Consider the following 14,864-nt stretch of genomic DNA (forward strand, 5'->3'; position numbering starts at 1 on the left):
AACTCTTATTTATAATTGTGTTTAATGGAAGTGTTTTTGTGAATGTGTCTAATAAAAATGTATTTTTTATGATTGAGGGCTTGTTTGGGTGAGTTTCTAAGAAAAGATCTTTTTTCGAGTTATCTTATTTTAAAAGATCTTATAGAAAAGTAAAAGTAATTTTATGTTTGAGTATCTCATGCAAAAAGATCTTTTTATCTATCAATTATGTTTGGATATAACATTATAAAAATACTTTTTTGTTTATTTATTATATGAAAAACATCTTTTTTTTAAGAAAAAAAAGATGTAAATTACAATTTCTCAAAAAAGATGTTTTTCTGATTTTTCTAGTGCTTTTACTTTTACTACTCGAAATTTGCCAAACACGCTAAAAAATAAAATAATGGCACTCAAACAAGCACGAGTCTAATAGAAGTGTCTTTATAGATGTATTTTTTGGATGTGTCTTTTTATACATATATTTAAAATATAATAATTAATTATTGTTGGCAATAAGTTGACAGATAATCTATTGATATCTTATACTTTTCCTTCTCATAATTTTGTTTTTTATGGTAGAAATGATTATAGAATTTCTTATACTTAACTATTAAAATGTGCTTTTAAAAGAGAAGTATTCACATCTTTATAAAGCATATTTGGTTTTTTCCTTTATAGGATGTGAGGCTTTAAAAAAATAAACTTATGGTATTACTAATGTCAAGTTATTATCTTTTTTAAGAGTGTGTGAAATATTCTTTTCTAAATTATTAATAAATTGTTAGATAATATTTGTGAATTATTTTATATGTAATTATGTTATGTATATATAGAAAGTTAGTCATTAATCAATCACTGTATATAGAAATATGTATTTAGTATTTTATAAAAATATTTTAATAATAAATAAATTTGATTATTTGCCTATTATAAATATGATTATTTTATCAACTATGATATATTTAATTATTCTAGTAGCTAATATTTAGTTAAAAAAATATAAATATATACAACATAGTGATATGATAGATATATTTAGTGACTAATTTTCAATATATATGAAATACTTTTGTTTTCATGCAATAAATAATGCATAGATTTAATCAATTATTAGTTTATTACTATTTAAAAATTTTAGTGGGCTAGTGATTAAATTAAAGAAACGAAGAAATCATGTGGCACATATATTTAATAAGACTGTTAGTAATTTAAATTGTTATTTTAATTCTTTTAAAAAATGTACGATAGATAGTGTGATAGCGAACTTCAATGGTCCTCTACAGTGCCAGCACTTTAAACGCTGCAATATATATTATATGGTTTCAAAACGACAATAAACTTTTATAGTGTTTGGCCGATGTCTGATTTTTTTTTTTTTTATGTAAAATGTGAATGAGACTGAATACCTAATTTTGTTAGAGAATGCTATTAGAGAATGCTAATGTGTTTTGAAAAAAAAATGTAGTTTTTTTTTTAAATGACATGTTATTAGAAATAAAAAATAAATTAATAAATTTTAGATTTTTTTTATAATTTTATGAAAAAGTGACTAACTTATTAATAGATTATTCTTTTAAATTTGAACTATTAATAGAAATCTTAAGTGGGTGTGGCCGGGTGATGCACTTGTATGTTTTCAACAAATAAGTTTGCATGTGGAAAGTGAGGAACAACAAATAATTAAGTTTGCATGTTCTTAGAGCTGATTATAGAATGGGTTGTTTCCTTCTTTTCCTTTCCTTTTTTTTGTTTTTTTGTGGCTTATGTTTTTCTCTTGTCCTTGGGTTTTCTGCTTTGGTGCTGAGCTCCTCCTAGATAAAAAGTTAAAACGGTATAATTTTGATGTATTGATAGTATAAAATATTTTATACAGTCGTTCAATTATATATTTATTTTTTTAATAATCATTTGCACATTTAATATAAAAAATTGTTATTTTTATTGATATGATCTTATGTAATTAGATGTACGTATAAAACTGTTTTAAACTGGCAATGCATTAAAATTAAATTAATTATTATTAGTATTTTATTATAAGAGTAGTGAATGATTAGTAGAATAATTATTCCTATCAAGGTAATAAACAAAAGTCGTCAATGAGTTATAACTCAAATGACATAGTTTCTCCATACTTACTTAACAGATTGCGGATTTGAGTCTCCTTATCTTCAATAAAAAAAAATAATTAACAAAAAAGAATAAATTATCATTTAACTTTTATTATTCTAATATATTTCAATCATTTTCTTAATACAAAGAAACATTATTTAAAATATAACACTTAACTAAAAACAAAAATATCAGAGTAACATACATTTTTTAACCTAATTTACAAAAAACTCACAAAATATACTTTAAGAACATGCAAGTATTTCGACTTTAGAAGTCGCAACTCGGCATTATCGGCTGAAGATAAAGTGGAACTTTTCTGTTGACGGTGAGGCCAAAGGTCTCAGACATATCTAGGGCATGACCAGGTACACCACTTTGATTTGGTATCTTCCAATCAAACCAACATAAAAGATTAGCAAGAACATATTCAACTGAAGTAATTCCAAATGTCATTCCAGGGCATTTTCTTCTTCCAGAACCAAATGGTAAAAATTGAAAGCATTTACCATTGAAATTAACCTCATTGTCTTCAAATCTTTCAGGTATAAACTCATCAGGTTCTTGCCAAATTTGAGGATCTCTTTGAATTGCCCATACATTAACATAAACCATTGTTTTTTGAGGAATATCATAGCCTTGGAGTTTGGTTTTACGTGTTGTTTCTCTTGGAGTCAAAAGAGGAGCAGCTGGATGTAATCTTAGGGTTTCTTTGATGACACATTTTAAGTAATTCATTTGATTAATATCATTTTCTTCTAATTTTGATTTGTTGCCAATAACTCTTCTTACCTCATCTTGGGCCTTTTTCATTTTCATTGGGCTTCTCATTAGCTCTGTGAAAGCCCATTCTAGTGTTGATGAAGTTGTGTCACTCCCTCCCAAAAACATGTCCTGAAATTTAATTTAATTTTATATGTATAAGCATATAGTCAAATGGAAAAAACCAAATAAAAGAGAAAAAAAAAACAATTTTTCATTTTTTTAGGTAATTTTTTGGATTCTATAAGTATATACAAAATAAATATTAATGAAAAGTCAGAACAAAAATTGTTGGATTGATATAATTTAGAAAATAAAAATAAAAATTAATAATCATTGGAGTGAAATTTTCTTTGAAGATTTTAATGAATATATATATCATACAATTTAATTTAATAGTTGAAAATTATCTTTTCATTTTTCATAATAATCCAACAAATATTTTCTTGATATTACCAAAAAAAAAAACGAATTATCGATAAATTTATCAACAGATTTTATCTATCAGTACAAATTTTGTTGATAATATATTTTAAAGATATTTTCACGAGGATAATTTACCGGCGAATTTTCTTTCAATAATCAATTTATAAATTTGGCAAAAAACATTCAATTTTTCAACAAAATTTTTGTCAAAAATTATAGTCATCTTGCCAAGTAATATACAGAAAATATGAGATAGAGAGAAATTAAATACCATTATGAGTGCCTTAACATCATCATCACCAAGCTCAAAGTCAACCATAATAGCCTTTTGATGTTGAAGAAGAGTGTCCACAAAATCTTTCTTCTTATTATTATTATGATCATCCTCTTTGCTTGCCATCTTATGCTCCTCAATTACATGATCAAAGAAAGCATCCAACACTTCAAAAGTGTCCCTATATCTCTTAACCCTTCCACTTATTAGAACATCAACCCAACCCAACATTGGAAAAAGATCCCCAACCCCTAAATCCAATAGATGACTCATTACCTTCCTCACAATCTCACCAAACCTAAATTTATTATTATTATTATTATTATTATTATTATTATTATTACCTTCTAGATCATAGTACTTCCTCCCAAATATACACCTACTTACAATGTTGTTTGTTGTTGTAATTATCATCTCACTAAGGTTTACATAATTAGTAGTAGAATTACCATAACTACTATTATTAACATTCATGCAAGATTCACGTAATTTATTAATCAATATTGTAACCTCCTCTTCTTTTATATATTGGAGTAATTGAACCTTTTTCGCGCTAAGCAACTCAAGAACACAAATCTTTCTTTTCTGTCTCCATGCTTCGCCGTAGGACTCGAATGCGATGTCCTTGCAACCATATAGCAAGACCCTCGTGGCCGTGTGGTGCGGCCGGCTAGCGAAAACCACATCGTTTGTTTCCATGACTTCTTTCGCCAATTCGGCCGACGAAACTACCAAAACTCGAAGGTGGCCTAGGTAGAGTAAAATTAAAGGGCCATAGGTTTTTGATAGAGATTGGAAAGTGCGGTGAGGAAGTGTTCCTAGTTGATGGTAATTTCCAATGAAAGGGAGTTTTGGTGGACATGGTGGTAGCTTCAATTTGGTTCTTCTAATTTTGAGTTTATGAAAAAAAAATAGTAGTACTAGTATGATGATTATGAAGGTAGATATAATAAAAAACGTAGCATCATCTATGTTATATGGTAGTAATTTTCTCCTCACATATGATAATAGATTTAGATCCATTATCGTTATTATTCTTCTTCCATTCATCATCTCAATAATGATCATGAAGCACTATATATAAGTGCCGCCATTGGAGATGGCGTGAGTACCCAAGAGGCTGGGATACTTATCATTAAAGTATATTTGCTTTTTATTTTTAATATTAAAGTTTATTTGCAATTGTGCTCCAACTGTAATTGCATGACACGATGGACACTACTTAAACGACGGCACATTGGTTTCGCGCTCAAACCCTTTGGGAACCATGTCGTTTTAGTTTTTATGGGTTAAAACTCTCTTTCTTTCCACTACGACGATCATAAGTTGCCAAATATCAAGAAAATCCTTACACTACGTGGTTTCCAAAGGGTTTGCGTGCGAAACCAATGCGCCGTCGTTTAAGTAGTGTCCACCATGTCATGCAATTGCACTAGATCAGCATTATTCTGGTAACGGAAATGATCGCAGGGATAAGCTGGAGCCACAATTACAAATTTGAAGATTCTAATTGGGGCCAACGAAATTGTGAGGGTCATTTTAAGTATCAGGCAAAATTTTAGGAACCAAATTGAGATTTAACTCATATATTGTGTTGTATCATGAAAATGAGAGGTGTATTATGAAATTATGAAGGACAATTAAAAAAAATTGAGAGTCAAATTTAAATACCAAAAATATGAGAATAAGATTTGTGTTTATGATTTCTTTTTTATTTGCTAAAATAAAAAATTGAGGATCGTTATTTATAAAATTTTATTATTTTAAAATCACAGATCTAATAGTCAAATTTGTGTACCTATAAAATTTTATCATAAAATTTGATCCTTAAATTTTTCATTTCTACACTAAAAAAATCACATCACATTTATTCATCTCTAAAAAAGATTAGTTTATATTCTATAAAAAATTTTAGTTAGCCAGTACTAGTCAATTTAAGAATTTAGCTTTTACAATTTAAAAATAATGTTAATAATTTATGATTTAGAAGGTAAGATAAATAAAATACTTTTTAAAGGAATTAGTTAATGTTGGTCGAAAAAAGTTGATTTTTTAAAGATTGTTTAAAAGGAAGATTGAAACTAAGAAATAGAGATTAGGAGATAAAGACTGAGAGATAAAAATTAAAAAATAAAAACTGAAAAGTAAAAATTAAATTAAGTCTCTATATTATATTTGATTAAGTTATATCTCACTTATCATATTTAGTTTAAGATAAAAAAAAAGATTAAGGGATAGATTTAGAATTTAAAAAGATAAACGGGAGTATTTTTTAAAAAAAAAAATTATTAAAATTTCAGTTATTATTCCTAAAAAATTCAGTCTCTTAAGTTTTTTGTTTATTTTTTTTCGAAGTACTTAAGAGACTAAAAATTTATGACCAAAATTAAAATTTTAGTTCCAACAAACACAATATATCAATACTCAATTTTAGTCCTTCAATCTTGATTCTAGTCCCAAAAAACAAACACAGTCTAATATTACTCATTTTATATTTTTTAAAGTCGAAATATATTTTTTTTATTAGAAAAAAATTATCAGTTTGATTTCTAAATGACATAATAAATGTGGGCAGCTGCTAAAAAATGTTTTATTAGTGATTTATACTTTAATGATTAATTATTACTCACAACCACTACTATAATTAAGTTTAATTTAGTTTGCTTATGTTTAGATTTGCATAAATTTTATATAATTTTTTTAGTTGAAATTAATTAAAATAATATCCTAAAAATTTTTAGTCATACAAATTATAATATTATGTCATGATAATAAATTTATTGTATATCTCTAAAATTTAATCAGATAATCCTTTTTAAAATTTAAACTAAACCTAACTCTATAACCAAACAAATAAATTTAAATTTAAATGATAATAAATTTGTTATATATCTCTAATAGAACTTTCCCGGCATAAGATAACGACACAAATGTTGCTCTATTATGTGGTTCGGTGCATGGCAAGATATTTTAAAATTTTGATCCCTTGCTTCTTTGTTTGTATCCTTAAAATTCAAAGAAACACATCATAATGATAATAACTGCAACAAGATTGCATACTACAAAACAGAGGTAATATTCAATGTAACTCAAGATAAGATAGAAGATAAAAAAAAAAGTTTTTTATTTTAATTTAATTTTTTGATATAATAATTAAAAAAATTCTTTTATTTTATTTATTTATATTTAAATTTTTTAAAAAAATTCAAAAAAATGTATTCATCAAATTAAATTAAAATATTTTAAAAATATAAATTAATATTTTTTCGTCAATAAGTAATAGTTCAAAGGGCTCAAATGGTATAGACTCTCCATACTCAATTAAGAGGTTGCGAGTTTGAGTCTTCTATTTTTTTAAATTTTTGCCAATGCGTAATAGCTCAAATGACATAGACTCCTCATACTCAATTAAGAGGTTGCAGGTTCGAGTCTTCTATCTTTCTAAACTTTTAGCCAATGAGTAATAGCTCAAATGACATAGACTCTCCATACTCAATTAACTCCATACTCAATTAAGAGGTTGAGGATTCGAGTCTTCTATCTTTCTAATTTTTTTTTTAAATAATATTTGAACTTTTTATATCACAAACATTTAAAATATGTCTTAAGAGGTGTATTATTGTGGTCAACGAGTAATAGCTCAAATGGCATGGCATAGTCTCCCTATTCTCAATTAAGAAGTTGCGGATTCGAGTCTCGTATCTTTGGTAAAAAAAAGAAGTGTATTATTGTGATGACAGATATTATTGGCGTTATATGTTATATATTATCTTCAGTAGTATGATGATTATGAAGGTAGATATAACAAAAAAAGTAACATCATCTATGTTATATGGTAGTAATTTTCTCCTCACATATGATAATAGATTTAGATCCATTATCGTTATTATTCTTCTTCCATCCTTCTCAGTAATGATCATGAAGCACTATATATATATATATATATATCATCATTGCTAGCTAATGTGCCGCCATTGGAGATGGCGTGAGTATCCAAGAGGCTGGGATACTAATCGTTAGAGTATATTCTTTTTTTTTTACCAAAAATATGAGACTCGAATTCGCAACTTTTTAATTGAGTATGAGAAGACTATGCCATTTGAAATATTAGTCATTGGCAATCGTTAGAGTATATTCGTTTTTTATTTTTAATTTTTTAAAATAAACAATTTGAGGATCATTTATAAAATTTTATTATTTTAAAATCACAAATTTGATAATCAGATTTGTATGTGTACCTATAAAATCCCATCATAAAATTTGGCCTTTAGATTTTCATTTTTACACTAAAAAAAACACATCACATTTATTCATTTCTAAAAAAAATTAGCTTATATTCTATATAAAAAAATAGAACGAACCAATTTTTAGTTAGTTAGTACTAGTCAAATTTAAAATTTAAAAGTTACAATTTAAAAGCAATGTTAAGAATTTATGATCTAGAATGTAAGATAAATAAAATATTTTTTTAAAAAATTAGTTAATATTGGTTGGAAAAAATTGGTTTTCTAAGATTATGTTTAAAAGAGAAATTAAAATTAAGAGATAGAGACTAGAAGATAAAAATTGAGAGACAAAGATTGAAAGATAGATACTGAACGAAAAAGACTAAATTAAGTCTCTGTATTATATTTGGTATAAAATATACTTAATTAAATTATATCTCACTATCATGTTTAGTTTAAGATAAAAATAGATATTAAAGGATAAATTTAAAATTTAAAAAGTTAAATGAGAATATTTTTAAAAATAATGCTATTAAAATTTCAGTCTTTATTCCTAAAAAATTCAATCTCTTGTATTCTCACTTTTTAAAAATACTAAAGAGACTAGAATTTTATAACCAAATTAAAATTTTAATTCCAATTTTTTATCAACAAACACAATATGTCAATACTCACTCTCAATCTCTCAATCTTAATTCAAATCTAAAAAAATAAACACAATCTAATATTACTCATTTTATATTTTTTAAAGTCGAAAATACAATTTTTTTTTTTCTATTAGAAAAGAATTATCAGTTTGATTTCTAAATGACATAATAAATGTAGGCAGCTACTAAAAAATGTTTTATTAGTGATTTATACTTTAATGATTAATTATTACTCACTATCCCCACTACTATAATTAAGTTTAATTTAGTTTGCTTATGTTTAGATTTACATCAATTTTGTATAATTTTTTTATTTGAGATTAATTAAGATAATATTCTAAAATTTGTAGTCATATAAAATATAATATATAATATTATGTCATGATAATAAATTTATTGTATATCTCTAAAATTTAATCAGTAAATCCTTTTTAATAAAATTTAAACTAAACCTAACTCTATAGGTTGATTTTTTTTATATAAAAAAAATATTGGTGTTTTTTTTAAATAGAATTATTTGATATAATTACAGATAAGAGAATTTTGTAGGTGAAAAATTAACACGTAGGGTCGTATTGCAACACGTGGGGGCGTACTAGACATGTGGCAGTATCTTGGCCAACACGTAGGGACGTGTTGGACACGTGGCAACATATTGGCCAACACGTAGTGGACGTGTTGAAATATGTGAAGAACGTGTTGAATGATTTTCACAATATTATAATACATTTTAAATATTAATATTCAACCAAAACATCATCTCCATTTCTATATTAAAAATAATTTCTGAACTCTATAACCAAACAAATAAATTCAAATTTAAATGATAATAAATTTGGTATATATCTCTAATAGCTAGAACTTTAATTTCCTCGTATAAGATAACAACACAAATGTTGTTCTATCACGTGGTTCGGTGCGTCGGCAAGATATTTTAAACTTTTTTGATCCATTGCTTCTTTCTTTGACTGTTTGTATTCTTAAAACAAAGAAACACACGATAATGATAATAACACTGCCACATGATTACATACTATAAAAGAGAGGTGTATTATTGTGACAGATATTATTGGCGTTATATGTTATATATTATCTTCATCAGTACCATATAGATACATATAACACGATCTCCAAAGTAGGCTTGTGATATGATAGAGATATATAGGAACTTAACATATCAACAAGATGAGAGAGGAAAAAAAATCTTGAACTATATATGATTTTTTTTTTTTTTTGGGATTCTTAAGAATTCAGATCCCGAAATCGCATCATCCACATGAATGAGAATTATTATGAGTACATATCTACCGTTAAAATTTCAGCAGAATATATCCATATAGGAGAAATAATTGACGCATCCAAACCTCTATTTGATGAAGAAAAATTAACGATGCAAATTTCGGACACCTTGTTAAAATTATTAAATAATATAAAATTATTATTATATGTTTGTTTTTGTCGATTTTTAGTAAATCGATAATAGTTCGTTATCTAGTAGTCTGAAAAAGAAACATATTTCTGTGTGTAAGTACCAGTTTTCTAAAAGTGCATCAAAATGTCTTCGATTAGTTGTGTATCGAGATGACAGATAAATAAAGGTTTGTAAAAGGATAAAGAAGTTTAAAACAAACAATTTCAAAAGGTAAATTGACTGAAATCGAAATATTTGCATTGAAAATAAAGAAAGCAATAAAGTGCCTTTGAGTGAGTCAAAGGACTTTGACATGAAAATTAAAAGTGCAGAAATATAAATTGGACATTGAAATTAAATGGTACTTGGAAGATAAACTTGCTTGAAAAATAAAGTTTACAAGAAAATAAATTGAAAGAGTAAAAAAAGGAACCCTACGAAAAAGTAACTCGATCGCAGACTCATAAATTCTCTGGGGATGTGAGTGTGCTTGATTATTTTTTGAATTAAAGTTCCAACCCTTATTCTCTAAAATTTTCTAGTATTTATAATCTACTTTTGGTAACTGACAACTAATTACAATTAATTACCAAATCACAGCCTTGAATGCATACTCCTTGATAACCGTTCCTGCTTTTTGGCTATAAACGTTTCCTATGACTTCCTCGCGTGATGAAAGCCTTTAACTTCTCCACTACCATAACTGCTCGATCCACTTATTCGAATATCTTGTTCGATCACCTGTCTCGAATATCTTGTCGATTTGGCCTATTCGATTTAATAAAACAAATATAATCTAATCTGCATCGATTACCTCCAACTCACACTTGCACGTGTATTTTTTCGAAAACTGCCTATGTCTTTGACCTCTTTATTACTTCGAACTAACTTACCTTTATCGAAAATATTTTTCAATCAACAATGTTATAAATTATAATGATAATTATATACTATTTAGAGTTATTAAAAAAGTTATTATCAATAATTGTATAATTATTGTTAAAATTTTTTAGTTATAAAACATAATATAACTAATGTTTAATTATCTATAAATATATTAATAATTATTTTTATTATCATTAAAAATAAAATAAATAACTATTAAAAATAATTTTTTTTAGAAATAAAAAAATTTTAGTTTTTGATGTAAATTCAGTTTTTAATCACCATCTTTATTTGTTATTTCTAATTCTAATATATAGTTCTTTAATCTTATTCCATTAAAATCTATTAAATACTACTTATTGAGGATAAATAGCAACTCTTGATATGCAAAATTAGAAGACGATTGTAGTGAATATTTTACTATAACATATTTAATTTGATTATTTTATTAATTAATTATTTAATTAAAAATTAAAAATATTATTTATACACTAAAATTAATTATTATTATGTATTAAATATATGTATTATTTAATTTATTTTTAATATATATTTTGTATTCTAACTTATATGGTATACTAGTGATTAATTTTATTAATTAATTTTAATATATATATAACATATATAGTTGATTAATATTAAAAATATACAGTATTTTATTTAATAGTTAATTTTTAATTTGCAAAGCCTTTGTGAAAAAATAATCCAGGTGTAATTTGCATGAGGAAAAGTATATGGAATCAACTCAAAATCAATTAAAAATGGAACAATTTAATTAATTATAAATATAATAATTAATTTTATTTATTTATGATTTAAAATATTAGTTATTAAATGTTTTATCACCACATTCAAATTAGAAGGAGATGTATCATTGTAACGTGAATCACGAAAACTGATTCAATTAGCTTCTATCTCTTCACCCTCCTTCTCTCTCCAAATGATTAAAACATGATAAATCAGAAAATAAATTCAGAATCATCCAATTTACAAAGAAAAGAAACATTCTAATATCTAGTATAAACACTATTCATGTAGAGATTTTGGATTCATCCAAAAATATTTGGTTGGTTTTTTACTAGAACCATCTTGGTTGCTAGCATTATTGTTTTCATAATCATTTCACATGGAGAAAGGCATTGTATTGTATCCAGTCCTATATATCATCACCATGTAAATCGGATTTTAATTTGTAATTTTGTATAGCACAAATACATAAAAATCAAAATTTTCTAAACCCCATCTTACTACCTAGAAATATGGAGAAGAAAAGGATAATTAAAGTAAGCAAGAAAGAAAGAAGAAAGACTTCCAAAGAATGCTAATAACCAAGGGATAATTAAAGTAAGAGCAAGAACAAAGAAAAAAGAAAGACTAACAACAAAGAATGCTAATTAGCATTGAATTTGTATTGTTCCCAAAAAAAAAAAATTCATCTTACAATGAAAGAAATTCAAGGAAGGGGAAGTAGAAGAATACACAAATAAAACCCCACTTTCAAGTTTTTACTTTTCTTTTTTTCCTTCTTATTTTCAAAGGAAAAAAAAAAGGAGTTTTGTGATATTGGATATGATTTTTTGGTAATTGGAGAAATAATTACCATAAAAAATTGAAAGCCATGATGGAGAATTCTGGCTATGAACGTGTCAGAAATTATGATGAATGTGATGAGAATGAAGAAAGGATGCATCTCAATCCGATTAATAGAACAAAGAAAGATGCCAAAGAAAATGGTGATGTAGAGATGGCTAATTTGCAAGTCTCAGAATCAAGACGTGGCATTATATTTTCCAATGCAAAAGATAATAATAATAATAAAAATGATCGTCTTGTTTCACTAGATATTTTTCGAGGTCTTACCGTCACAGTAAGTATCATTGTTCCTTTATTTTTTTTTTTATGCAATTTTGTTTTTTTTTTAATTTATGAATGTTCAATAATCGGATTGTGTGTTTTTGACCTTTATGCCTTCTTTTTTGGCCTTATTTGTTTATTAATTTATTTATATGCAACTACACAAATTGACTTGCTATATTGACACTTATATTTTGGAGAGGATGATGTTTCAAATGATTTGCCAATTAGTTACACTTATATTGACACTTATATTTAATAGAGTGATCAATTAACTCGTTCATTTAAATAAGTATCAAGAGTTCAAATTTTAATTTATATATGTAATAATATATTAACTAGCATCATATTTTTAAATAATTTTTAAGATTAAAAAATATCGTAATATATAAAAAAATTAGAAAAAATAATAAATAGGTCTTTGATCTTTTATCTCAAAGATAAATAAGTCATCAACTAATTAAAAATACAAAAACGTTTCTTATTTTTTAAAAAGTGAAACATCTAAAACCATCGCCAACGACAATTAAAACTGTACGTTGCCATGTCCCGTGTTCTCTTGTAGTGTAAATATTTTTAAGAGTAGACCTATATTTATCCTTATATATTTTGGATGGAGGACTTAAAAGTCTCATATTTTAGAAAATGAATAATATTTTTATATTTTTTAATTAGTCATGAATTTATGTAATTTTAAATTAAAAAAATCAAGGACTTATTTATTTATTTTCAAAAAAAAACTATATATTGTATATTAGATTATACAAAAAAAAAAATTAAGGTGTGAACAAAACATGCTACTTTTATGCAAATAGTGTACGAAATGAGGGTATTTTACATCAAATGAAATTATGTTTTTTTTTTAATATATAATCTTAATTACATATATCTTGAGAGAATTTTTTTTAATCCTAATAATGCAATTGCTTTATGAGGATGCAGCTTATGGTATTTGTGGATCATGCTGGTAGACTCTTTCCAGGGATTAATCATTCGCCATGGAATGGCTTAACATTAGCAGATTTTGTCATGCCATTTTTCCTTTTTATTGTTGGTGTCTCACTTGCACTCACATACAAGGTATATATATCTATATGTTTAATTTAATTTCACAAGTTAATTAAATTATTTGTATATATATATTTATATATATACATACTTTGTATAAACTAACGTTGGATCAATTTTGCTTAACAAGCTTTATTTATAAACAGAGATTATCTTCTGGAATTATTGCAACTAGAAAGGCAATTCTACGAGCTCTTAAGCTTCTATCAATAGGTGTTTTTCTTCAAGGTGCTTAACTGAGCCTTTTATTCTGTATATGCCAAATTTTCAATTGGTTTAATTTAATTAATTTGTTAGTAGATAATTTTACCAAATTTTTAATTTGGTGCTTGCATATTTAAAGTTTATAATTAGATCTAATACTAAATAAAAAATTATAATTATATACTTACTAGTTGTTATTAATTTAAAATAAAAATACAATAATCCTAGAATATTTATTTTTAAAATATTTCATAACTATTCTACAATAATAAATACAAAAATTAATATTTCAAAAATAAATTGCATTTTTTAGTTAGGATGAATTTGATTGAAAAATTTTTATCTAATATAAAAATTTTGTTAAAGTATAAGAATCCTGTAATTCAATTTTATTTAATTTCATATGTTATTTTAATCAACAATCTTCAGTATAAATATTTATTTATTTTTTTTGGTGACTAGTATAAATATATAAATATTTATTTAAGACATAAAACAATGTGCTTGTATATTAATAAACCAAATATATTATATATATATATATACACACAGGAGGCTTTATCCATGGTCTCAATGATTTAACATATGGAGTGGATATAAAACAAATAAGATGGATGGGAATACTACAGGCAGGTATCTTTGTTCCTCTTTATAGTACTCCTTTTCAAACAAATTTTTTGTTTTTATTTTTTATTTTTATTTTTATATATAGTGGTGGATATATATCATTTGTTATAATTTCTTTGATGATTAATTTCATATTAATTAATTTCGTCAATTGAATTGACTAATTCAGTTGCTACATTGTTAGAAAAAAAAAAGATTTTTTTAATTTTAAATTCGGTTGTAGCAAATTTCACTTTGATTTTGCAGTAATTTTCGATCTAGTTCGATAACTTATACGATTATGTCTCTAGTTAGGGTTGTTAAATGGGTTAACACATGAATTCTTTAAAAAATGTGCACACAAATTAAAATGTTACCATTATTTTCTGTTGTATATATATTATTTTACA

At 25.2% G+C, this 14,864-nt stretch overlaps 1 protein-coding gene and 1 long non-coding RNA gene across 2 annotated transcripts; one reads left to right on the forward strand and one right to left on the reverse strand.

Moving 5' to 3' along the window:
• Positions 1-2,167: 2,167 nt before the first annotated feature.
• LOC112736318 (phenylacetaldehyde oxime monooxygenase CYP71AN24) lies at positions 2,168-4,633 on the reverse strand. The gene is made up of 2 exons (XM_025785710.3): positions 3,551-4,633; positions 2,168-2,985 (listed from the first exon to the last, which is right to left on the reverse strand). The coding sequence occupies exons 1-2, from the start codon at positions 4,619-4,621 to the stop codon at positions 2,362-2,364; spliced, it is 1,695 nt and encodes a 564-aa protein (XP_025641495.1). The 5' UTR covers positions 4,622-4,633; the 3' UTR covers positions 2,168-2,361.
• A 7,224-nt stretch (positions 4,634-11,857) lies between these two features.
• Positions 11,858-14,864, forward strand: LOC140173097 (uncharacterized). Its single transcript, XR_011870148.1, has 4 exons — positions 11,858-12,589; positions 13,519-13,656; positions 13,791-13,872; positions 14,401-14,864. It is a non-coding gene; the product is annotated as an uncharacterized lncRNA (long non-coding RNA).

Source organism: Arachis hypogaea, chromosome 13, assembly GCF_003086295.3.
Source record: "Arachis hypogaea cultivar Tifrunner chromosome 13, arahy.Tifrunner.gnm2.J5K5, whole genome shotgun sequence".
Lineage (NCBI taxonomy): Eukaryota > Viridiplantae > Streptophyta > Magnoliopsida > Fabales > Fabaceae > Arachis > Arachis hypogaea.

Coding starts and splice junctions, on each gene's coding strand:
- LOC112736318 (XM_025785710.3), bottom strand. CDS start 4,621: ATGATCATTATTGAGATGATGAATGGAAGAAGAATAATAACGATAATG. Junction 2,986..3,550: donor ATGTTAAGGCACTCATAATG/GTATTTAATTTC, acceptor ATTAAATTTCAG/GACATGTTTTTGGGAGGGAG.